Here is a 22386-nt window from a genome sequence, read left to right on the forward strand (position 1 = left end):
TTACAGTATATTTTTCTAAAAGTTATTGTATACTAGCATGGTACACTTCTTTTGGTAGCTTTCGCTAAGATCAAATTTCATTTAAGTATATATTTTGTTTAATTATAAATGTATGAAGTAAGAAATAAGGAAGAACAAAACAATATTGCAGTCTAATATTGTTTTGCTCTTCTTTATTTCTTACTATATAATTATATTTTTGCTCTATTCGCTCTTACCCATCTTTTTACTTTATAATATGTTTTCACTTATTATTAAAGATTTAAAGAAAAGCGTTGTTAACAATGATGTTATTAATGTAAAATGAAGCAGATATTATGTAATTAGCGTGCGCAATTTGAAGACTCAAAAACGTCCCAATTGGTACGTTTTTGATGATTTGTTTGTTATTAGTAGCCTTGCCTTGCCTAATGGGTCAAGCAAATGTAATCGGGGAATACAGAAAGTGTTCCAATTATGACGCCAAAATGAATACATAAATAGTACTATACTATATATTATTTACTGGTGGTAGAGCTTTGTGCAAGCTCGTCTGGGTAGGTACCACCCACTCATCAGATATTCTACCGCAAAACAGCAGTACTTGTTATTGTTGTGTTCCGGTTTGAAGGATGAGTGAGCCAGTGTAATTACAGGCACAAGGGACATAAAATCTTAGTTCCCAAGGTTGGTGGCGCATTGGCTATGTAAGCGATGGTTGACATTTCTTACAATGCCAATGTCTAAGGGCGTTTGGTGACCACTTACCATCAGGTGGCCCATATGCTCATCCGCCTTCCTATTCTATAAATATATATATATATATTTGTAGATACTGATATTTTTTTGTATTATTCTATTTAAAGACAGAAAAAATGTTTTGTTCCGAGTGACATCCAATCATAGATTATAAAGTAATATTTAATAATTTTATAATATATAGTTTCAGTGTAGTAAGAGGTAAGAAGATATATCTTTATGTATAGGTGTATAAATACTGCTCCTAAAGTGATATAGGCATTTTAAATGGTGCTGCTATGTAGTGTAATCCGCCTTTAAAAGCTGCTATTTTCATTTTACTTTAATAACAAAGTTTATAAATTTCTATTAATTAACTCAAATACTAATACCCTTTAGCTACAGTAACGCCATTCTGGCAGTTTCTACCCTTATTATATACATTACAATACTTCGGTTGAAGACGAGAAGATCAGATACTTTTGTATATTTGTATGTATATATAGTGCCTATTTTATATTTTTATTTTTGATATAATACAATAAGTATTAAAAATATAAAAGAAAAATTGGGTTTAGGGTCACACGTAAATGTTGATATTTAATAATAAAAAGTTTCTTTAATACACCGAATTATTATTTCATCATCATTATCATTTATCTCATTCGTTTAATATAGCAAGTTAAGTAGCGGTTGAACATCTCTAAGTGCGGCTGTTAAGAAATCCTCAATATATACCTAGGTATAGTATTTTTTGGCGATTTGACTGGAGTTATAATCAAAACAAAACTGAGTTGCCATAAAAAGAGGATGATAAAGATGAGTCGATTTCTTCGATCAATAATGTACTAGATATCCGGGAATTGGTTTAAAAACGGCCCGAAAAATAAGAGCACAAATACGGTTATGGTCTTATCTCAAATTAGTATAGTCCAAGCATAACCAACGTTAAGACGTCAAAATGCCGCAGTGCGCATTCAAAAATTGTGTAAATAACCACCGCAACACTAAGATTTTGGCGATCATGATGGAAACACAATTGGTGACAGTTTTAAGGGAACTTTTGTATGGTATTGTGTATCTAGTACATTATTGGCCGAAGGTAGATTTTAATAATTTTATTTCATATTTAAAAAATCGTCGCAGTATAATAATAGTCTTGAATGGCAATTATTTATAGCTAAGGTACAATATTGTATATATAATATACAAGGTTTATCAATATAATCACTTAACAAATTAAATTTTTTGCACTACACAATATTTAATTAAAAAGTTGCGAACTTATTACATAGCCATTTTACTAAATTTAAGCGTTAATATCCTATTTAACAACTTCACTATCCCGTAAGTCACATTAGATTCATGATTATTGCTTAATTATTGTATCTGCTGTATGAACAGGGAAGTTGTTAATAACCTTAAAAACAAATTCGTTTAAATAAAATATTCCTTTGCGTTATATACCACACCAAACAAATCATTAATAGTTTTTTTGACAGTTATGTAATATACATAGCTGTCAAAACACAACTCGAGGAACATTAAAGTGTAATTATCTAATTATTCACTACACTGCATAAAAAATATATCCATTATCCAAGACTTCTTGTCTTTTTTCCTCCGAAAAGTTCGTTCCAGTACCCTTGCACGTTGGACCAAGAATCCTGAAAATGAGTAGATGAGTCATGGTTAGTTTCAATTTATAAAACAAAAATTAATTACCTAATTTCTTAAAATCATTTAAAGTATTTTACAAAAAAATTGAGGTAGACAGAGCAATTTTAATTATTAACGTCGTCATGCTTATTAAGTATACACATGTAATTTTTTTATAAAGCTCAATTTTTATTACTCGCAGTATTAAAAATGTAAAACAAATACTGCGTTTAAGCCGGATATCTTCTAAAGTCCAAAAGTATTAAAAAGTAAAGTTTGTAATTTTATACCTATAAGAATAGTCTACACTCTATTTCGAATAATTGACTAACATTGTTAGCGGGTATCATGATGGTAGACCATGGTAAACTATCATGAAACTAACTTAAAAAACTCTTAAACGGCAACGCAGTCGAGTTACCGAATTATTGGGAATTTAGAGGGCTTTGGAGGGTTAATATAATAGTTCTAACGTAGACTTATTTTATCTTTATATACATACTCAATGTTCATTAATTAATAAAACCAATAAAACCTTTCTCGATTCACGCCATTCTAAGTTACGAAGACGTGCTAAACCTTTGAGATTACGATCGAGTATTTTTAAAAATTCTGATCTTGTAATTTTCGGCGTTGCAGTTGTACCATTTGGTATATCAGGGGTCATTGTAACAGTCTGTAACAAAAACATATAAGAGAAATATGTTAATTAGATGTTGGTCCGTTTGATAATATATTTACTCTTTAAGTATGTATTTATCTAGCATAAAACTTAGAACTACATATAATAAGTTTTATTAGGCACTTACTTATATTGTTAAATCTTTAAAAATACACCTAATTACATTTCTTTACCTGAGTTTTACTTAATACCTGAAAAGATAACTAGCCCCTTAAATTTAAATTTATTTCTTCAATATAGAAGCTTTACACTTACTTATTGACTGTCAAAATAATAACAAACACTTGACAAATTAAAAAATTCAAATTAAAAACGGCTAAAGAAACTCAACGGGGTTTTTTATCAGATCTTTGTAATTGCTTACATGTGGCGATCGTTTCATTCCCACGGTGTGTCCCACATCCATGAACTCTAAATGTATTGTAATAAACTTTTGCACACAAACATTCTTTTACAATTTTTATACATTTAGCAACGTCGCCTCCGTTTTAAGCGGTTTCTAGGATTATCATATTATCATTCATCAATTCACAAAAGAGTTACTGACTCTATGCAGTCGAGTAATAGGAGTATTTTGTGTACCAATGTTGTGAATATAAAATTTTCTCAGAAAAAAAAATTAGTATTTATTCGTACAAACAAAACATTACAGAATATGTATTTGCTTCTCAATACGAACACGTAGATAACATATATACAATTAACATTTTAATTTCTCTTTGTTGATGCCTCAATGATTCTTTAGCTCTTAGGCTTTAGATTGCACCTTCAGCAGCACAAATATCGTATAAATAGCGTTACCAGAAAAGCATAATGCTGTATGACACTGTGAAAGTAACTGAAATATTTTAAGCGAGCTGTATCAACATCGCTTATCTTTAGCAGTCTTACTACCGCAAGCTGGTAAACTAATACTCGCAAATACGTTTGTCCCATACTACTAAAACAAAACTGAAATTGTTCAACAATTTGCACTTACATTATCATCTACAAATTGGTTGCTAACTAATTCAGATATTTGTCCATACGCGCTTTTTGTGTCGTTAATTTGCTGAAAATAAAAACAATAATTTAATACCACATAAAAATGTTATTAATTAATTATCGAACATGGTGTTATTTTACCTCCAAAATAAGGTTGAATACTGTACCGAAGAATCCCCATTTCGGTTTGGTCGCAACATTTTTTCCCGCTTTTAATAATGACACTCGCAGGGCACGATCTTTTCCAATAGATTCATCAGCTAAGGGCTACAAGTATAAGAAAATTATACGTAACATAAAATACTACGAGTATATATAACATGAATTCAAGTGATTAATAGTAAAAGTAAATAAAAATAGAAGCTAATATAATATTTTAATCCCTATAATTTTCTTTTCAATTCTCATGGTGAATTGATGAATACGAAAAGAACACGACGGAATATTATTAGCTCCCACGATCTATTCGATAATATATAGTAAGAAAATGTTCACATAATATGTAACGATTATGTATACTAACTGGTTGCGAAGTGACTAGAGGGGCGACAGCAATGATGATAACAAATGTAGCTAAGGCGAAGGTATAATATCGAGCCATCTCTACTCTTCTCAAGATAGCCAGTTTTTTAAACCTAAAGAAAAGTAAATATTAAAAAAATAATAATAAACAGCCTTTTGCACTTTAGTTTGCGGTACGCACTTACTTAATCGTAAGGATATATGGAATCTACACTACCAATTTTTTTCATTTATTAAAATAGACTGGCAAATGGACCACCTGATAGTAAATGGTCACCACCGCCCTTATACATTGACACTTTTAAAAATATTGACTTACTTTGTCTTTTACCTGTACACTCACCCTACACTGGTATACTTACCTTTGAAACTGGAACACAACAATACTAAGGATTTCTATTTGAAGGTATGTTAGGAGTGGGTAGGACTTGCAGGCCCATCTGGGTGGGTAACGCAAGCCACGCAATACTTTGTATTTCTGTACCGATTAAAATGGTAATTGTAATTCCAGACACAACAAATATATTAATTATAAGATATCAGATCGGGCGTTACATCCTAACATGTGGATATTTTTCTTAAACATGATAGTAATCTAATATTTAAAATAAAACAAGATATTCAAAAAAAAATCAACATACCTCCCGCTAGTCAATCGCAGGAGTAATTTCTTCTACGATGATAATTTATCGCGTATACTACGAGCAATCATCATTAGAAATCTTTACACTGGACAAATTATTAAAAGCATACATATTTTACAAAATTTTGTTTAACCATATTCGAAATATTTAAAAAATATTTCGCAGTTTCAGTTTAAAAGGTCGAGGTAAATATTAACAACTAAAATATGCATTTAAAGTAAAAAAATCTACTTCGGTAGCAGAATTTTGTTTTATTCACAGATATTTAAATTCGAAAAGTGATAAACGTCTAAAAGTTACACTTCACTTGGCTTAGCAATACCGTTAAACGATATTTTGTGTATTTGCAAAACACTATTACACATGTCATATCTACATGAGACTCAGCCACAAATAAAATACGCTAAAATTTTATTCATATTGATTATTAAAGTCATTCATGTATGTCTAAAAGCCGACATGTGACCGAACATATTAGCTAACACCTACGTATTTTGCGCTAACTTGTAGGCTTCATTTGCGTTTGCCTTTTTGCGTTTTGCAAATGCAACTTGCTACGCCATGTTAACTGAAAAATTGAAAGTCCTGAAATTTATTTTGTGTAAAAAATTGAAACTAGTGATGTATAGAAAAATGTTTTATATGCACTTACCTATATTGTACCAATTACCCTTTGTTAAAACCAAAGTCTTCAAACAAATGTTAGCTCTCGTGCCACCTGGTGCCCTGGTTGAAGAAATATTAAATTTACATTACTCCATCTCTCCTTTTTTACCACCGCAAAACATTTAATATATATTCGTTACGTCCATTCATCTCTTTGATAATTTGAATATTACTCATTTATAAAAAGCATTATCGTATATTCGTTGGCTCTGTCTCATTTATTTCAGGTCAGGGCAATGTGTTTTGCTTTTCCCTTTATGTGTCAATCTCCTTTCATATACTTATCACTACTCACTCATGTGATCCCTTGCACAGTCCACCTATATTTTCTTCGGTTTTTCATATTTCCATATCATGACAAATGTGCAAAACATGATGCTAATTTCATAGACATAAAATCTTAATATTCTGATTCAGATAGATTCAGCGCACAAAGTGAGTTAAATTATATATCAATGAGAGTTACATAACATTGTTGGAAAGGAAATCTATGAGAGCATTCCTGGCGAACGCTGACTTACTCATATTATTATATCTTAGATCGACACCAATTATTTGTAGATATAAATTATATGATTACAAAAAAATATTTATCAGTCGTACCTTTCTTAAGTTGAGTTACGGATGTTTCAATTTGATGAGACTTTAGCATAAAACTAAGAGAAATATCAATTTTTTATAGGTCTGTTTAATCTATGCATCCATCGAACATTGAAAATATTGTACATTCCTTTATAAATAGAGTAGGAAGTGTGCCGTACATATGTACAGACAAAAATTAAGAGTTTTCGATTCAAATAAAAGTGACGATTTTGGCACTAACTGGATATGCAGTTTTAAAACATTAAGTTAATAAAGGCATATTTTGTCAATTTTTTCAACGAAGAAATATGTTTAAAATAATAAAAAAAAATACAACCTTTTGTAAATAATTATCTCGTATTCCACGATCTAAATTTCATTTAAATTCGTCGTTTGAGTGATTTCCAAGCAAACAATACTTTCTTAAACTGATATATAAAATGAAGTTATTCAAAAAATATATATCAGTCATAAGAATGTCAACTTAACTTGCCTTCTATTTTTCAAGGCGAAATATTTCCTGGTGACAACTTTTGTATACAATGTTTCTACAAAAAATAAAACGTAACGGTAGTTATGAAATACCGAGATATGTGTAAACATCGAATCACAATTTAACTTTTTTTTTAAATAAATGTTTTAAAAAAAAAGAGTAATCACGCAGTAACAATAAATAACAATTTCTTTTATTAATGAGGCAATAGTTCCAGTTAAACAGAAATAAACAGGTAGCAAACTAAATCAGCAAAATTCTTACTAAAAAATAATTTAAGTATCGGCAAGTTATTGTATCATACAAGAAACATGAAATACTCGAACTTTTTTGATTTCGGTCAACGTTCGAAAGATTTTCTGTTTTCCCAGATGAATGACAAATGAAATGCGCGCTATGTTTTTATAAACTATTTTTATGATTCCGAGGTTTAGTAATGAAGTATATAAGATATTTAAAATTTATAATTCATATTGAGTTCGGTGGAGAGAAAACATAACGAGGAAACCTGCCACTAACCTAAATAGAAGCAGCGTAGTGGATTAAGCTCAAACCTTTGCAACAAAAATGTATATTTTAAGCCCTGTTAGTCATTTTCCTTTCATGTTTTTGATATTTTTTGATATAGTTTTTCTTATTGTTACTTAAAAAGAAATAATACATATAAAAATTTTGTTTATCATCCGACCAACAACAGAAAAGGGAAGAGCGCGTTGAAGTCTTTTACATAAACATTATCTTACACGTTGCTTTAATTTTATCTTTTTGCTGTTTAGAAATAATACAATGATTGTAACATTTAAAATATTATTAACAAAGTAGCTGCGTACAATGTAACATATTAACTTACGAAAATTATTGCGCCAACACAAGTTAAGGTCATAAATAGAAAGGCTGTAGGTCTTTTGCAGCCTTAGTTATATACGAAAACATTATAATGCTGTTTTAAAATCTAAAGTTCACCATGAATATTGTCCGAAATATATTTTTATTAATTTTAGTGAATCAATGATATGGGTTATTAGGGACTATTTCTGATAATAATGTATTTTTGTCAGCAAACATTCATAATTAATCATTTTAAAATGTCATAAATAGTTGCAGTCAAGTATTAATGCTTTCCACAAAATTATTAAAGTAACGACGTCATGAACTCTTAATTAATTATATATTATGGTTATGTCATCCCTTTGTCATCCTTACCCAAATTATATTTAATTAGTTCTTCCAAACGACAAAAGATTACACAATTTACATTGAAGTTATGTTTTCACACTTTCTGGATATTTCATAAACGAAATAGTTTAAGTTTTTAAATGAAATATTAATTATACACAATCGTAATAATCAAGTTCGTTCGTTCAATTGTACGGCTATATGGTACTAGTAACGCGCGCGGTCGACTGCACTATGCGATGTTTACACGAATACTCCCGCCTGTGCTACGAGGCCAAGGCCGCTTAGTTGCGAAGTCTTCGTTATGTCAGCCGCGTTCTACTTATGCAATACTTACCAATTTAATGCACTTAGATGACCCCATCGAGCGTTCAGAATTCCCATTTTGGCTCCTAATTATGTAACTAATTTTATCATGGGCGCTTAAGTTTTGGTTAATCAAATATATCAGTTGTAAATAGATACATATTATCGGGAACAAAAAATTAATTCAAATTTAGATTGATATTGACAAATCTTCGTGATATCCGCTACTGGTGACATGGTTTGGTTAATTTTTCGTCGAGATCTGGTATTTTGATTCATCGGGTATTTGCAGCTAGGGTTTTAAGCTTTCATTTATTCCAAGCTGTAACGATTTGTTATTGGTAAATTATAATATTATAATTCTTGTTCCTTTTATTAATATAAAAATGTGTTCTTCCACGATACATTTATACTTTAAATATTATATTTAGTAATAGTATATTTATATTTATTCAATAAGTAGTTTGTTTCTACGTAATTTTATAAACATAATGTTCTAAGCTTACTTTCTGAGTTTCTGACTACTAACTGGGAAGTGGGAAACCCATTATGTAAATTGTGTAACACCGATCACTATAATGTCCGGGAACTTAGTATGTCTGTCCGTTATTAGCGAAAGGTAAGACTTGTGTGCCAGAATTACTAAATTTAAACTTATCTAAATAAACTATAAACATGTGCTATGATGTGATGTCTTATGTATTGTATTCGTTATTCGCAAATATTAGAATATTGCAATAGAGAATATTTATATATTTTATAGCTTATGAAAAATATACTATATTAGTTTCCGCCCACGGCTTCGCCCGCACTCTTCTGTAACCTAGAACATAAATGCTAAATTTCATTGTTATCGGACTATTAAGTAGTTTAGACGTGAAAGCTTAACAAACAAATAAAGAAAAAAAAAACAAAATTTCGTGTTTATAATATTACCATAATATATTCTTAAATACTAGCAAAATAACCATATTTTCTTGGAATCGTTTATCGTATATATTCTATTTGTTATATTCTCCTCTCCAGTTAAGCGTAATGTATGTTATATAATGTTAGGTGTGGACTTACCTAACACAAGCATTTACGCTTAAATAATCTAAGGCATTGCTCGGTGGCACATTTAGGGTTAGAGTCTATAACATATGGCCCGAAGGGTAAAACAAGTGGATATTAAACGTAGGGCGAAGGCTTAAGCTTGTGCAAGCACCACTCAGTGCTTTAGTTGTGCGTGCTGAGCGATGTAGGAAAACAGTCATAGTGTAATGAATACGCCACTGCGTATGACTGCTTCGTTGTTCTAATTACTAGCTGTTAAGGTTGCCAAATCTGATTTAATAGAGTTCAGAATCGATAGGGTTCCAATCCAGTCAGGCCGATAAAATTGTGTACTTAAATAATATTATTTTTTTCACGGTGAGAACATCACCCAATGTGGTTATGACTATATTTCCTATGATACATATGATATTTAAAAAAGTACGTATACATCACTACTATTCATTATAAAACAACGAGAACTTCGTTGTTCGACTGCTTCCATTTATTGTGACTTGAAACTGTTGTCATAAGCGTGATTGCGGATATCCGTAAGCAAGTGATTTCGATTAACATCTTTCATAATTGTTTCATTATTATATAAGTTGTAGCTGTTTGTTGAAAAGCGTTGGAATGAAGCAAAATACAATGGTTTTTGATATATATTGTAATTTTTTGAACAGCCTGTTATCGTACGGATGGCATTTATAGTACCTACTGAAATTTTTCCTACACCTCTTCTACTTAGTTTTGATATTTTACATGAGGGCTTTGTCCAAGCCCGCCTGGGTAGATACCAACCACTTATCATATATTCTAGCGCAAACATCATTATCAGGTAGTACATATGCTCATCCGCCCTTATGGTGTACATTATCTTCTATCAGGTAGGTATCACTTTTTCGTATCTTTCTTTTTTTTTGTTGATGTTATTTGTTATGTGTATTTAATGTTTTTTTTAAATGCTTATTTTTATTAATTATATTTAGCAATTTTTTTCTGGATTTCTTATATGATATTTTAATTTTCTTTTTGTTTTTGTTGAAATACTAGCTAGGCCAGCTATTAAGAAGATTAGAAACCTGCAATATATTTGATAAATTTTTATATATATTTAAGAAATATGTATTGAAGAGGTACGTATGTTTCGAAGAGGTAGGTAGGAAGAATTGAAGATGCAATTTCCACATTACATCATGTCCTTCATTATTTCTTCTAAATTTAATATCTTGAACAAGAAAGTTACTACTCTCCAGCAATGTCGAGACAACGTTGATATACATATTTTTTTATTTATTTCAGGAAAAAAACACCATTATACAAAATATGTTGACATTAAAAATACAATATCCAGATAATAGAGCCAATTACTGTTTTCCAAGTATATTCGAAGTATATAAACCTAATTACAGAAGTAGTAACTTAGTTTTAAAAATAAAATATAAAAAATATATATAAACAAAATGCAATTAGGCGACACAGACTATGTTGTGGATGTGTGTGGTAGTGTAGTTACACTATTATTTGTGTGTGTGTGTGTGTAAATTATTGTATGTGTGTGTAGACGTACACTTAGTACGTGTGTTGTGTATAAATTTTGTATGAGTGTGATTGGTTAAATTGAATTTTGAGCTCTAAGATTATATTTTTGATTGATTTAATCGATCAATGAAATATATGGATATGTAAGTTTTTTTGTATATGCTAGCACAACCCACGGCTTCGCCAACGTGGAATTTTTGACGAAAATAGTTAAAAATGTGCCTTTTTAACGTACAATATGCCTATTTGAAGATATATTTTAATTATTGTTAGGTAGCAGCGGTAGTTTAAAATCAATAAGATGTTTGTTTTGGTTTTTAAATCTCGCAAATAGTCTCATTAACTTAAAAAGAGGTAGATATTTTGAAATCACATAGACACTTCAATTTTGTTTATTTCTATACCGTAACAGCCTGTGAATGTCCCACTGCTGGGCTAAAGGCCTCCTCTCCTCTTTTTGAGGAGAAGGTTTGGAGCTTATTCCACCACGCTGCTCCAATGCGGGTTGGTAGAATTCACATGTGGCAGAACTTCAGTGAAATTAGACACATGCAGGTTTCCTCACGATGTTTTCCTTCACCGTAAAGCACGAGATGAATTATAATCACAAATTAAGCACATGAAAATTCAGTGGTGCTTGCCCGGGTTTGAACCCACGATCATCGGTTAAGATTCACGCGTTCTTACCACTAGGCCATCTCGGCTTTTTTTTATATTTCTATACATAAACCTAAAATTGTGGACAACAAAACACATACGTGATCTTTATGTTGCTATAACTTTTGATGGAGTTAACTTTGATGATCTTTGAAGTCGATAATAGCTATATTAACTTAAAAAGAGGCAATTTTTTAGAAATCACTGACAGGCATTTTAATTTTATTTATTTGTACAGATAATAAGTATTTCGCATTTCAATGTAAGGTTATGGAAAAAATATTTAAAAATAATGTTTAAGATTTGTGTAAGGTAATGCTCTTTATTTGAAATAATTTCTTGTAAAACAAAGTACATTGATAAAATCAACCGGTTAAACAAAACAGAATAATTATTTATCTAGATATATTATGTCTAGGACTAGAACAAAGTAAAAATACATTACAATATATTTATAGGCATGTTTCATGAGATGCATACGAAATTAAACTTAAGACATACTAATTTAAAAAATAAATTAGTATTTACGAAGTTACTAATTCCATTTTTCTATATTTTTTCCTTAAAGTCGACACAGGATCTTTAAATAGAATGGGGTCGAGTCGCAGCACCGAGCGCACGAGCGGCATGTAGCCCCAGGCAGCGGCGAATGTGTTCAAACACGATTGTCTCTGAACGAAATGTTCCGGATCGCTCCACGACGACCTGCAGAATAAGTAATATGAGCGTCGCCCAGTGTAACATTAATAAAAGTGTCACACTGGGCGTATCTTTATCGTATCGTATTAATCATTTAAATTTTCCATCTCGCTTAGAGCGTTCGGTCGATATCTTACTCCTTTAATATTTTACGAGTATCAATAATTTAACATTGCGAAAATTAACAGACTCAGAAGCTTACAACGTTTGAGCAACGTGATCGGAAGAGTAAGAATTTTTATAAACGAATATTCGCATCGCGATCCCATCCGTTTACATTTCCGGAGGTTGGAGGTCGATAGTTTGATTCGTTCAACTCAAAACGGGCCCAACTTATAGACATAAATTAAATTTAAGAGAAAAGGAAGTGAACCTTAGGAACACCGTGCGTGGTGGTGCGGTGCGTACCTGTAGCGGTGGTGCGCGGGCTTGTAGCGGCGCCGCTGCGCCAGCTTGAGCGGCGGGCGGCGCGTGAGGTGCGCGGCGAGGCAGTTGAGCAGGATGTCCTCGCAGTTGCGCGCGCGCCGCACGGACTGGCGCAGCGCGGGCGCGGCGGCGCCGTACAGCGCCAGCAGCGCGCGGTGCACGAGCGCCGCGCCCGGCAGCACCATGGAGTACGAGCCGCCCCACTTGCTGCTGTAGCCCCACGCCACCTGCGCGCGCCCGAGTTACTGCGCAGCCCGATACTTATTGTCACCGTTACGCGGCGGACTCTAGACGTACCTTCGATTCGTCCCAGTAGTGGTTTCGGGCGGGGTAGCCGACGATTCGTTCGGGAAAATGTTGCCACACTCGAAAAGCGAAATCTAATTCTTCGGCTAGAAGGGGAGCGTCACCGTCTAAGGAGAACACCGCGGCCGTTGGGATTGCCCAGAGCGGTTGCCATCGTGCCGATACGCCTTCCCTTTAAGTTTAAGTTTATAGAATTTAGTAAAAGGTAATCCATTATTTGCCTTTTAAAATTTCCATTTTAAAAGATAAATAAGTTGTACCCTGGGTAATGTGTTGTTGCGTCTATAACAATAACCGGCAAAGGGTCGCGTAAGTCGCCAGCCATTCGCGAAAGCGATTTTAGAGTCGGTGCTGCACGTTCACTATCCCATACGAGAACGACCTGAGGACCACGAAAATATATCATTAAAATTGTATTAAAGTACTAAATTAATATTTTTTTAATATAATTTACCTTTTTGCAGAACTCACTGCTTGCTATGTTTGCGAGAAGTTTGTGCAAAGCGGGTGAAGTAGCCTGTACGTATAATAATGCGGTATAAGCGTCACCTGGTGTAGGGGGAGGCGCAGACAACGGGACGGAGGGGGCGGGGAGCGGGCTGGGCGGAGGGGAGGGCGCTGCGGGGGCGACGGGAGCGGACACGGCTACGGGCAAGTGCGACCGCGAGTCTCCGTACGTAGACAAAGTTCCCAAGGCACCAGGTGAGGCGTTCCAGATCAACGCTTCACGCTGCCTTGATGACCGATGAGCTGTTATTCTTTCCAATAATATCTGCAATCACCATTTTGAATTAAGAATTATTCATACTTGCTTTTTTATGATATTTGTAGTATTGTACCTCTATTGCTGTAAACACTATCTTCTCAATTGATGAAAAATATTGTTCCCATAAAAGCTGTGTCTGTTGCCTTAAAGCAAGAACACGTTCAGGTGAAACAGATCGTACTAACTCTGGAACCTGTAACGTAACAATTTAGAATTTTGACAATTAAAAGATGTAAATAAAAAATATATATCTTTTGTACTAAAATAAACTATAAATGATTATAATACATAACATGTTAGTAAAATAACAAAAATGTTATTATATCATGTTGCATTATTAATAAATCAATTTAGGTGCTCTCGTATAATTCTTGTTTCGTCCGAGTTACGACCGTGACGTCACATCACCCGATTGCAGGCGACATTTTTGCGATACGCGCGTTGATCATTTTGTATTTATTTTATTCCCTTTTTCTGATTTGAAGCCCCACATACGTTTTTTCACTTATGATTATATTAGAACGAATATTATTATATGTATTATTTTATGGTAAAATGAGAGCAATATTTTTCACGTGGACAAATAAATAATCTACCGAAAGTCGACTTCATGGTTGCGGATTCTTTTACAAAACACGCGAGATGTAGTAGTGAGCTTATTATTACTGTTTAATATTTTTTTAATACTGATTAATCATAACTGTGATCGTCAATAAGTCCGTACCCTTCATGTTGATACTAGTGCTTTCCGCTTTCGATAGAAGATAATATCGATACTGAATATAATATACATTTCCTACATTTTAATTTTACATACACAGTTCGGGACGCGATAGTTACAATACAGAGCCATTACATTTAATGCTTGTGATCAAAGTGCAAATAAAAGGAACAATCTCGAATGTGGATTGGACAAGGATGTGCGGAGAGCAAAAAAGGATTAAAATATATAGTATATTTTAGGCATTGGTCACTTAGCGAAGTGAGGAGCCCACTTGTAATGAAGTAAACTGTTACTGAAAGAAACCTTTTTTATGTAAATGGTCCAAACAGGTCTTGCCTGTTTGCTTCCTTCACACCTGATGCCTAGCTAGATAATAGCTAGCCTGTAAAAATTAAATGTTTAATCAAAATAAATACACCAAATTTTACTACTAAAGCACTTACATTAAAATGCTCATCACAACAATATATCCTTATTATATATATATGGGAAAGTATTGTTCATGAGTTCTATTTATTGAATTAGTATGCAATGGTATGTATAAAAAATATATACTTTTTTTTATATTAATCGAAATATAAATAAAATCGAGAATAACGCCAAAATACTGGCGAAATTGTATGGGCGGGCGAGCGAAGTAGAGCGATATGACGTTACGCGTCGATCGGTCGATCTAGAAAAGAATTTAAGATCTCATAACTTTAAAAAATTGTAAAAAAAACATTTTAGCAGATATCGTGAAAATTTTTAAATCTAAAATATAAAGTATTTTTTATATTTTAAATATGAGTTTTTGAGAGCATAAAAAATTAAGCTTATCTTCCTAATTGTTATTTTAGTAATGTTAACTAATATACGTAAGTTTTTCAAGCCATACTTGCAATAAAAGTCGTTCATCAGCCCAAATTACAGCCCGACGCCAATCAATACGTTCATCAAAAGGCAATCGCCATCCATTGCTTAGCAGCACTGGAACACATCCAGCCGCTAATGCTTCCAAAAATCGGTACGACCCAAGACGTCTTCCCCGTGCTACCAAGCAAAATGTTGAATTTGCCAATAACTGCTCATAATCAAATCTAAAAGTACAAAAAATCCATTTCTATGTACAAATATATGGAATCCAAAAACATTATAATTTTATTTATAAGTGTTTCTACTACTAATATATTCACAAATAAAAAAAAAACTAAATATTAAATCTTACTTATCATATTCCTTGTTATCTTCATCACATCTTTCATCTCTTAAATCTTTCCAAGATTTTCCATGCCTACAAGTAGTCACTAATATAAGATTGTTACCATCATGCAAATGCCATAAGGAATTCCTTGTTTCACTACCAATCCCATGCACATAGCGTTTTCCTTTAAAAGCAAGTAAATGTTTACGAGGAGCAGGGAAAGGATTTCCAGTAGCTGCAGGTGGAGCACCTCCACGCTCAGGATGTTCTTTATGAAAAAGGGGTAAGGAAATATCGAAACCGTCCCGGAAGATCGTTTCAGATGCACTAGCTCTAGCCATAATAGCATCACCTGGATCAAATCCTAAAGCTCCCTCTGCATAATCTGGCCAAGTCCCTGCATATAAGTTGAAAATGAGATGGTTTCGACCGTTTTTCCAATAAGGGAGTCGTGACAGTCTTGATGCTACATCTTGAATATGTTCTGGAGACAAAGGATCTGCGTCTAAAGTATCTACGGCCGGTATAAACAAACATGCCTCAGTTGGGTCATGTGTCGCATACCTTGACTCTCTTATTACTGATAAAACTTTACGATAAGTAGCGCTTACAGGCCCATCAGTGGGATATACATACACTTTAGGATCACTTCCACAATTAGAAAAATCAAAGCAAGTTTGCATTCTGCATGATTTTATAGTTGTTTGGGGATTTCTTTTTTGTCTTGAAGGAGATTCCGTCAATTCCTCTATAGTTGCAAATTCAGGCAACTGATCCTTTCGGTTTTTTTTAATATTTTTGCTGCTCAAATTATAACCATTGAAAAAGCAATAAATTCCAAACAAACAAGATATAATTAAAAAAAAATAACGTTTTTTTGCATGCATTTTTGTTTGAGGAATTAATCACATAATATATATATATCCAGGCATATTGTCAACTTTAGTGATAGTTTTACACCACAAAACAACACATATAATCGTAAATTTAAATATCTAAACAAATTCAAACGACAAGTAGCAATTTTTTCAACTTTCTAACACATAAACACAATCTATAAATTCTGTTATCTTTGCTTGGCAGTTGTCAGTAGATATTTACACCACAGAGTGCATAATGTACGTTTCATTGCTACGAAGAGACAAGAAGTATGATTTACTCTGTGTACCTATGCAAATTGCTATGAGGCGTAGACAGAGAACTAATTTTATTATGTTAATTAGTTTCTCTGTCTACGGGACTACTCAAACAATAAAAATAGGGGATAAACTATATGAACAAGAATTTATAGATTAACGAATTTTATGTTCAAATTTGCATTTTAAATCATATTATTATGCATTTTTGTCCTGCACATTGCCTTCCCATTATTTTATTTTATTTAAAATATCTGCATAAATTTATTGAGCGTTACGATGTGCGTAATAATTTCATTATATATATAAAAATATACATTTTTAAAATAAATAAGTACTAGTCATTTTACTCATAATATTTTAATCAATGATGAAATTTATTACACGATCAACTACTCTAAAAGTGTAACTATGGCGCAAGTGGATTATTTTGCACATACGTTCGACATTTTGCTGCAATTCAATTTAATTTCTTTATTTGCATAGATTAAGTTACATTTGATATAACACTTACCTTACGGTACATATCATATCAAGAATTTCAGTCCGTTGACCATTCTTGCATGCCTTTTGTTACCCCTACGGAGTACATACAAACAATACCTGTCGAGACGCTGATGTTGAATTAGCGCACATCAGTATTGTAGTGACGAACTTTATTCTCGAACACCATTTGCGAAAGCTGGACGCTGTAGGTGCACAGGAACATCGTCAAAGGTCGAACACGTAGTTTCTTTTTTTACCGCGTCTGTGCGAGATTAAGTATTCATTCGATAATGTAGCTGCAATATTAGTTATTACTTTATTAGCATACACAACATTTGAGTTAAGATCCTAAGTAAATTCGCATTACATTGTCTAGTTTTTTTTCTGTATCTGTGGATTTGTTTTACAACAATATAGTCTGTGACAATATAAACATTTTTAAATATTAAAATAATAATTATGAAAAATCATTAACGTTTTAGGAATTATTATAAGTTATTATTTATTGTAACAATAACTATCCCCGTAGGACGTTCATATATTGCTTGTATACGTGTAGGTGTGGTATACTATTATTAATATGATTTAGTTTTGTAGATGTGACAATTGACAAGCAAACTTATTTATGATTTAATTTTTTTAAAGCTAAATTAACAAACAGATATTGTATTAAAATAATATTTTCTTATATATTCTATAGATAACACAAGAACAATGAACTCCTACAAAAAGGAATAAAAACCAGTATTCGTCACTTCATATTTGTGAAAATGTATAAAGTTAAAGATAATTTACCTAAAACTGCATTGGCGTTATATATTAAATTATATTGCAAAAAAAGAGGAAATAAAATGAAGGTAACAATTCATACACTGATCATTTCTATTGTAAAAATATATAATAAATGTTTAAATTCAATTGAAACAACCAAATCATGTTTTTTTTTTAATATAATTTTTCTTCTTATTTTAGGATAAGAATATCCTTATAGAAGCAACTAAGTCATGGCTTTCATTAAATAAAACCGATAAACAAATTTTTGTGAAAAAATACGATGAATATCACAATAATTTTAAAAAAGCTTTTGCTGATTACCTTACATCTGCAGAACCTTATTTAAAAGCCAAAAAGAAAAAAGAAAAAGCTGGAATTACTGTGTCAGTAATAATACATTAAATACTACTAAAAATTTAATCCTGAAACATAACTTTTTATGGGCATTATTCATTGTTAAATTAAGCATAATTAAATGTATCTTATAATATTTAATAAATTAAAGTTTATTATCTTCAATGTGTGGGTATATATATCTATATTTTGTTTACAGTATTGAAGAAACCAGTACATCTCAAAATGTAGCTAATGAAGAAATAGAATTAGATATCGATCAAAACCAAAGAGTCCAAAGTAATGTTGAAATTAATAATATTTGTAACACAGTCCCTTGTTCAAGTACTGGAGATGATTACAATACTCACACCATGTAAGTACATATATTTTGAGACTGATTAAAAAAAATAGAAGAATTTGAAATATTTAACAATATAGAAGCTTCACTTGCTTGTATCAACAATCTATCACTTCAGAAAAACTACCTCTGGTAATAATAATAATGAAAGAATACTTAATGAATTTAATTCTTCTCATCATATAAAAATAATAAAATTTCACTAATGATGTTAATAGACATTACATTATAATATATAATATAATTATAAAATAAATTTATATAATATAATTATAAAATAAATTTTCAGGATATTGGAAAATACAAACAATACGAGTAATATAACAGAAGTTGATAAATTTCAAATTGAAGAACCCACTTCTCCAAAACTCATGTAAGTTTTTTGAAACAATAATAATAATGTCCTCTAGACCAATTTCGGCCACGGCGGCCACTCTCAAGAGAGATAAGCCATCTACACAGGAGATATTTAGTGCACAAACACAGGTGCACTTTATTCCCTAACTCTCATAATCTGATGGATCCGCAATCCGACACGACCAGAAAGAGTTCCGGCGCAGGACCAATGGCTTTACATGCTTTCTGAGGCACGAGAATGTATACACATCCATCTTCCAGACTCCGGGCTGCTACTGAGAATTTTTGTGACAGAAAACCCAATAACTTTTTACTGGCCTGACCTGGGAATTGAACCCAGGACCTCCGGGTCTGCGGCCTTACATCTAGCCACTAGACCAACGAGGCAGTCAAACATTATTTAGGCATTAAAATGAAATGACTACAATTTGCTAAATATTATCTATTATTGTTGTAAAATTTATTAATTTAAATTTATTCTACTTGTCATATAAGAATAATAAAAGGTCACTAATGCAGGGTAAATAAATTGAATAGCCATTTCATCATAAAATAAATTTTCAGGATATTGGAAAATACAAATAATATAACAGAAGTTGATAAATTTCCAATCGAAGAACCCACTCCTCCAAAACTCATGTAAGTTTTTTGAAACATTATTTTAGCATTAAAATGAAATTACTAAAATTTGCTGAACGCACACATAATGTGTGTACATGGATTAAAAATTTAAACTGTAAATATTTGTAACAATCAAATTTATACTTTTTATTTTTATTTATTTAGAAAAAAAAACACTAAAGAAGAGTGTTTTTTTTTCTTTTACCTAAAGGTAATTTATTCTACTATACACTTTGATGCCACTATAGTTTCTGTAAAACTAATTAATATTGATATTCCTTTTTTTTAGAAGTGGTCGACATCTCTTTGAAATGATCAATGAAAATGATAACAATCTTACGTGGACTAAATTAAGTAATACAGAGAAAAGAAGATACCAGAATGCTGTACTATTAATCAAAAAGAAGTATCTAATGGAATATAAAAAATACTTAGAGCGATTATCATCAGAAAAATTGTATCATCATTATAAAAACACTAATAAATATAACTCCAATAATGTATGATTGGAATTGTTATTAAATCAAAATTATTTTATGTTCTATTATAAAAGTTAAATAAAAGATCAAATGATTACTATTTACGTTATTTTATTTAATCATATAACTCAGAATATTTTATAATATAATAAGGATTTATACATTTATACTTGTGGAAATAAATTACATTTTACGGTTAAGGTATACTTATTTTTAAACACTAACTCTAATAAACATTATATAAATAAACAATGTGAGATTTTTCTAAAGATACAATATCTACATAAACCATTAAAGTAATTATTTTCCACAAATAAGTCCAACAGCCAGTCCAGCAACAAAAGATGCCAAAAATACATGTGTTTCAGTTGCACGGTAATCATCTTCTCCAATAATTTCATTGTACCAACGTTTAGCCTTGTGTTCCTTTTTCTTTAACAATCCTTCAGCTTTATCTAATTTACGGTCCACAAACCTTTCAACCTTTAACAAAACAATATAATAAAAAAATTGTTTATGTAAAACTCTCCTCTAGCTATATTTAAGTTTTAATAATTTTGTTACATAATTCATTACCATATTTTATATTTATATTATAAATATGCAGTCCTTGCTATCCTGTACAGAGTAGAAGCTACATCTTTATTTAATTACAATAAATATAATATTTTACTTGTCTTTATTATTTATTTATCTTTGTTTGTATATTTTTTATGCTTCTTATAGATAAAATAAAATAGATGCCCTTTTTAGAGTAACTAGATTAGTCAGTAACTATACTAAGTATATTACTATTTAAAATGACGAGCCAGTTGGCCTGGTTGGTGGATGCTTGCCTTTCACACCGAAGGTTGTGGGTTCGATTCCCACCCAGGATAGATATTTGTGTGCATGAACATGTCAGTTGGTCCTGAGTCTAGGTGTAATTATATATGTATATATAGTATATGTGGTATATCAGTTGTCTAGTTTCCATATTACAAGCTCTGTACAAGCTTAATGTGGGATCAGATGGCCGTGTATGAAAAACGTCTTAGGATATTATTATTATAAAGTATAACTGAATCACTTCTGTATTTGACCCAGTATAAATCAGAAATTTTGATAATTTTAATGTTTTTTTAACTCACACAACAGAAGGCAACATATATTAAATTATGATGAAGCAATGCCAAAAAAGAAGCCTCCTGTAAATCCAGCTGAATAATAGGAATTATCTTTGACAAATACTAAAACCTGGAACAAAAAGTGGTCTTTGAATTGTATGGAAAATTAATAAAATAAAAATTACACATGATCTAAATAACTGTAGTAGGAGTGAATGACAAAAGTATCTGATGTCGGGTCAAATACAGATGTGAAGTGTTATTTCTTTTCTGAGACTTACTTTATCAAACCAATCTGGAGATTTTCCAGTAGTTTCCTTTTCGATTTTATCTGCGATTTTATCGACCTTTTTATTGATTTTATCCCAATTAATGTCAATATATCCTTTTTGGCTTGCAATATGTAATAAAATTACACCTCCGCCAATACCAACAGCAGCAAGTTTTCCAATTTTCATAGTTATGAAACCGGTTATCCTAAAATTTATTTTATGAATCTATTATTTGTATTCAATATCATTATCAAAACATAAACAAAGGCTATGAGTAATAATTATACCATCCTGACGCAGTTCCTAAAATTAGCTGCTTTGTTGCGGAAGTTTTACCAATATCTCCAATCGCTTTTTCTATAAAATTTTTTGCATCATCAACGATTTTTTTCGCTTCTTCAGATGTTTCATCCTTTTTGGGTTTAGCCATTTTTCTGAATTTAATCACCTATTTTATTAATAACACAATCGAAATTTATACTTCACTAGTCACTGCTCGACCGAATGACTCGAATGAGTAATTGAGTATTAAATACAGTGATGCCAACTCCTACAGAATGTTCCCCCTAGGACCAACTTTAAATTCCCCTAAATATCGATTAAGAACCCCTACATTTTTTGTTCTACACTCAGCTTGAATTTTTTTTTTATATTTCCGCAATTGACTACTTCACCTGATGGTAAGTGGTAGT

The 22386-nt window shown here is 31.7% G+C and overlaps 5 protein-coding genes across 8 annotated transcripts in view; 2 read left to right on the forward strand and 3 right to left on the reverse strand.

Moving 5' to 3' along the window:
* LOC126771913 (glycylpeptide N-tetradecanoyltransferase 2) overlaps nucleotides 1–22386 on the forward strand; it is a 251084-nt gene that overhangs the window by 14781 nt on the left and 213917 nt on the right. The window lies entirely within an intron of this gene.
* LOC126772250 (uncharacterized) lies at nucleotides 1867–8336 on the reverse strand. The gene is made up of 7 exons (XM_050492533.1): nucleotides 8153–8336; nucleotides 5861–5934; nucleotides 4566–4677; nucleotides 4184–4309; nucleotides 4038–4109; nucleotides 2912–3052; nucleotides 1867–2384 (listed from the first exon to the last, which is right to left on the reverse strand). Exons 3-7 carry the CDS (start codon nucleotides 4641–4643, stop codon nucleotides 2313–2315), a joined length of 489 nt encoding a protein of 162 aa, XP_050348490.1. The 5' UTR covers nucleotides 4644–4677; nucleotides 5861–5934; nucleotides 8153–8336; the 3' UTR covers nucleotides 1867–2312.
* On the reverse strand, nucleotides 11978–16852 carry LOC126771756 (exostosin-1). The gene is made up of 8 exons (XM_050491841.1): nucleotides 15794–16852; nucleotides 15464–15665; nucleotides 13936–14055; nucleotides 13551–13868; nucleotides 13357–13478; nucleotides 13088–13268; nucleotides 12773–13017; nucleotides 11978–12370 (listed from the first exon to the last, which is right to left on the reverse strand). Exons 1-8 carry the CDS (start codon nucleotides 16654–16656, stop codon nucleotides 12190–12192), a joined length of 2232 nt encoding a protein of 743 aa, XP_050347798.1. The 5' UTR covers nucleotides 16657–16852; the 3' UTR covers nucleotides 11978–12189.
* On the forward strand, nucleotides 17810–20659 carry LOC126772139 (uncharacterized). 4 transcript variants are annotated; one of them, XM_050492328.1, is made up of 7 exons: nucleotides 17810–17950; nucleotides 18092–18248; nucleotides 18364–18548; nucleotides 18719–18874; nucleotides 19149–19232; nucleotides 19781–19855; nucleotides 20127–20659. In XM_050492328.1, the coding sequence occupies exons 2-7, from the start codon at nucleotides 18162–18164 to the stop codon at nucleotides 20341–20343; spliced, it is 804 nt and encodes a 267-aa protein (XP_050348285.1). In that variant the 5' UTR covers nucleotides 17810–17950; nucleotides 18092–18161; the 3' UTR covers nucleotides 20344–20659. The 4 variants fall into 4 exon arrangements, with proteins under 4 accessions (XP_050348285.1, XP_050348276.1, XP_050348301.1 ...); XM_050492319.1 differs by having other exon boundaries at nucleotides 17834–17946; XM_050492344.1 differs by lacking the exon at nucleotides 19149–19232 and having other exon boundaries at nucleotides 17834–17946.
* Nucleotides 20411–22214, reverse strand: LOC126772239 (FUN14 domain-containing protein 1). Its single transcript, XM_050492522.1, has 3 exons — nucleotides 21982–22214; nucleotides 21704–21899; nucleotides 20411–20799 (listed from the first exon to the last, which is right to left on the reverse strand). Exons 1-3 carry the CDS (start codon nucleotides 22122–22124, stop codon nucleotides 20617–20619), a joined length of 522 nt encoding a protein of 173 aa, XP_050348479.1. The 5' UTR covers nucleotides 22125–22214; the 3' UTR covers nucleotides 20411–20616.

Source organism: Nymphalis io, chromosome 1 (assembly GCF_905147045.1).
Source record: "Nymphalis io chromosome 1, ilAglIoxx1.1, whole genome shotgun sequence".
NCBI lineage: Eukaryota > Metazoa > Arthropoda > Insecta > Lepidoptera > Nymphalidae > Nymphalis > Nymphalis io.

What these genes read in the sequence shown, in the direction of transcription:
- LOC126771756 (XM_050491841.1), bottom strand. Translation starts at nt 16,656, where the DNA reads ATGCATGCAAAAAAACGTTATTTTTTTTTAATTATATCTTGTTTGTTT. An exon ending in GATAACAAGGAATATGATAA is followed by an intron (nt 15,666 to 15,793) that starts GTAAGATTTAAT and finishes TTGTACTTTTAG; the next exon opens with ATTTGATTATGAGCAGTTAT. An exon ending in GCAACAACACATTACCCAGG is followed by an intron (nt 13,269 to 13,356) that starts GTACAACTTATT and finishes TTAAACTTAAAG; the next exon opens with GGAAGGCGTATCGGCACGAT.
- LOC126772239 (XM_050492522.1), bottom strand. Translation starts at nt 22,124, where the DNA reads ATGGCTAAACCCAAAAAGGATGAAACATCTGAAGAAGCGAAAAAAATC. An exon ending in TTAGGAACTGCGTCAGGATG is followed by an intron (nt 21,900 to 21,981) that starts GTATAATTATTA and finishes AATAAATTTTAG; the next exon opens with GATAACCGGTTTCATAACTA. An exon ending in CTCCAGATTGGTTTGATAAA is followed by an intron (nt 20,800 to 21,703) that starts GTAAGTCTCAGA and finishes GTTTTGTTAAAG; the next exon opens with GTTGAAAGGTTTGTGGACCG.
- LOC126772139 (XM_050492328.1), top strand. Translation starts at nt 18,162, where the DNA reads ATGTATAAAGTTAAAGATAATTTACCTAAAACTGCATTGGCGTTATAT. An exon ending in GAAAAAGCTGGAATTACTGT is followed by an intron (nt 18,549 to 18,718) that starts GTCAGTAATAAT and finishes TTTTGTTTACAG; the next exon opens with TATTGAAGAAACCAGTACAT. An exon ending in CCCACTCCTCCAAAACTCAT is followed by an intron (nt 19,856 to 20,126) that starts GTAAGTTTTTTG and finishes CCTTTTTTTTAG; the next exon opens with AAGTGGTCGACATCTCTTTG.
- LOC126772250 (XM_050492533.1), bottom strand. Translation starts at nt 4,643, where the DNA reads ATGGCTCGATATTATACCTTCGCCTTAGCTACATTTGTTATCATCATT. An exon ending in CTCTAGTCACTTCGCAACCA is followed by an intron (nt 4,310 to 4,565) that starts GTTAGTATACAT and finishes TTATACTTGTAG; the next exon opens with CCCTTAGCTGATGAATCTAT. An exon ending in AATGGCGTGAATCGAGAAAG is followed by an intron (nt 2,385 to 2,911) that starts GTTTTATTGGTT and finishes ACTCATTTTCAG; the next exon opens with GATTCTTGGTCCAACGTGCA.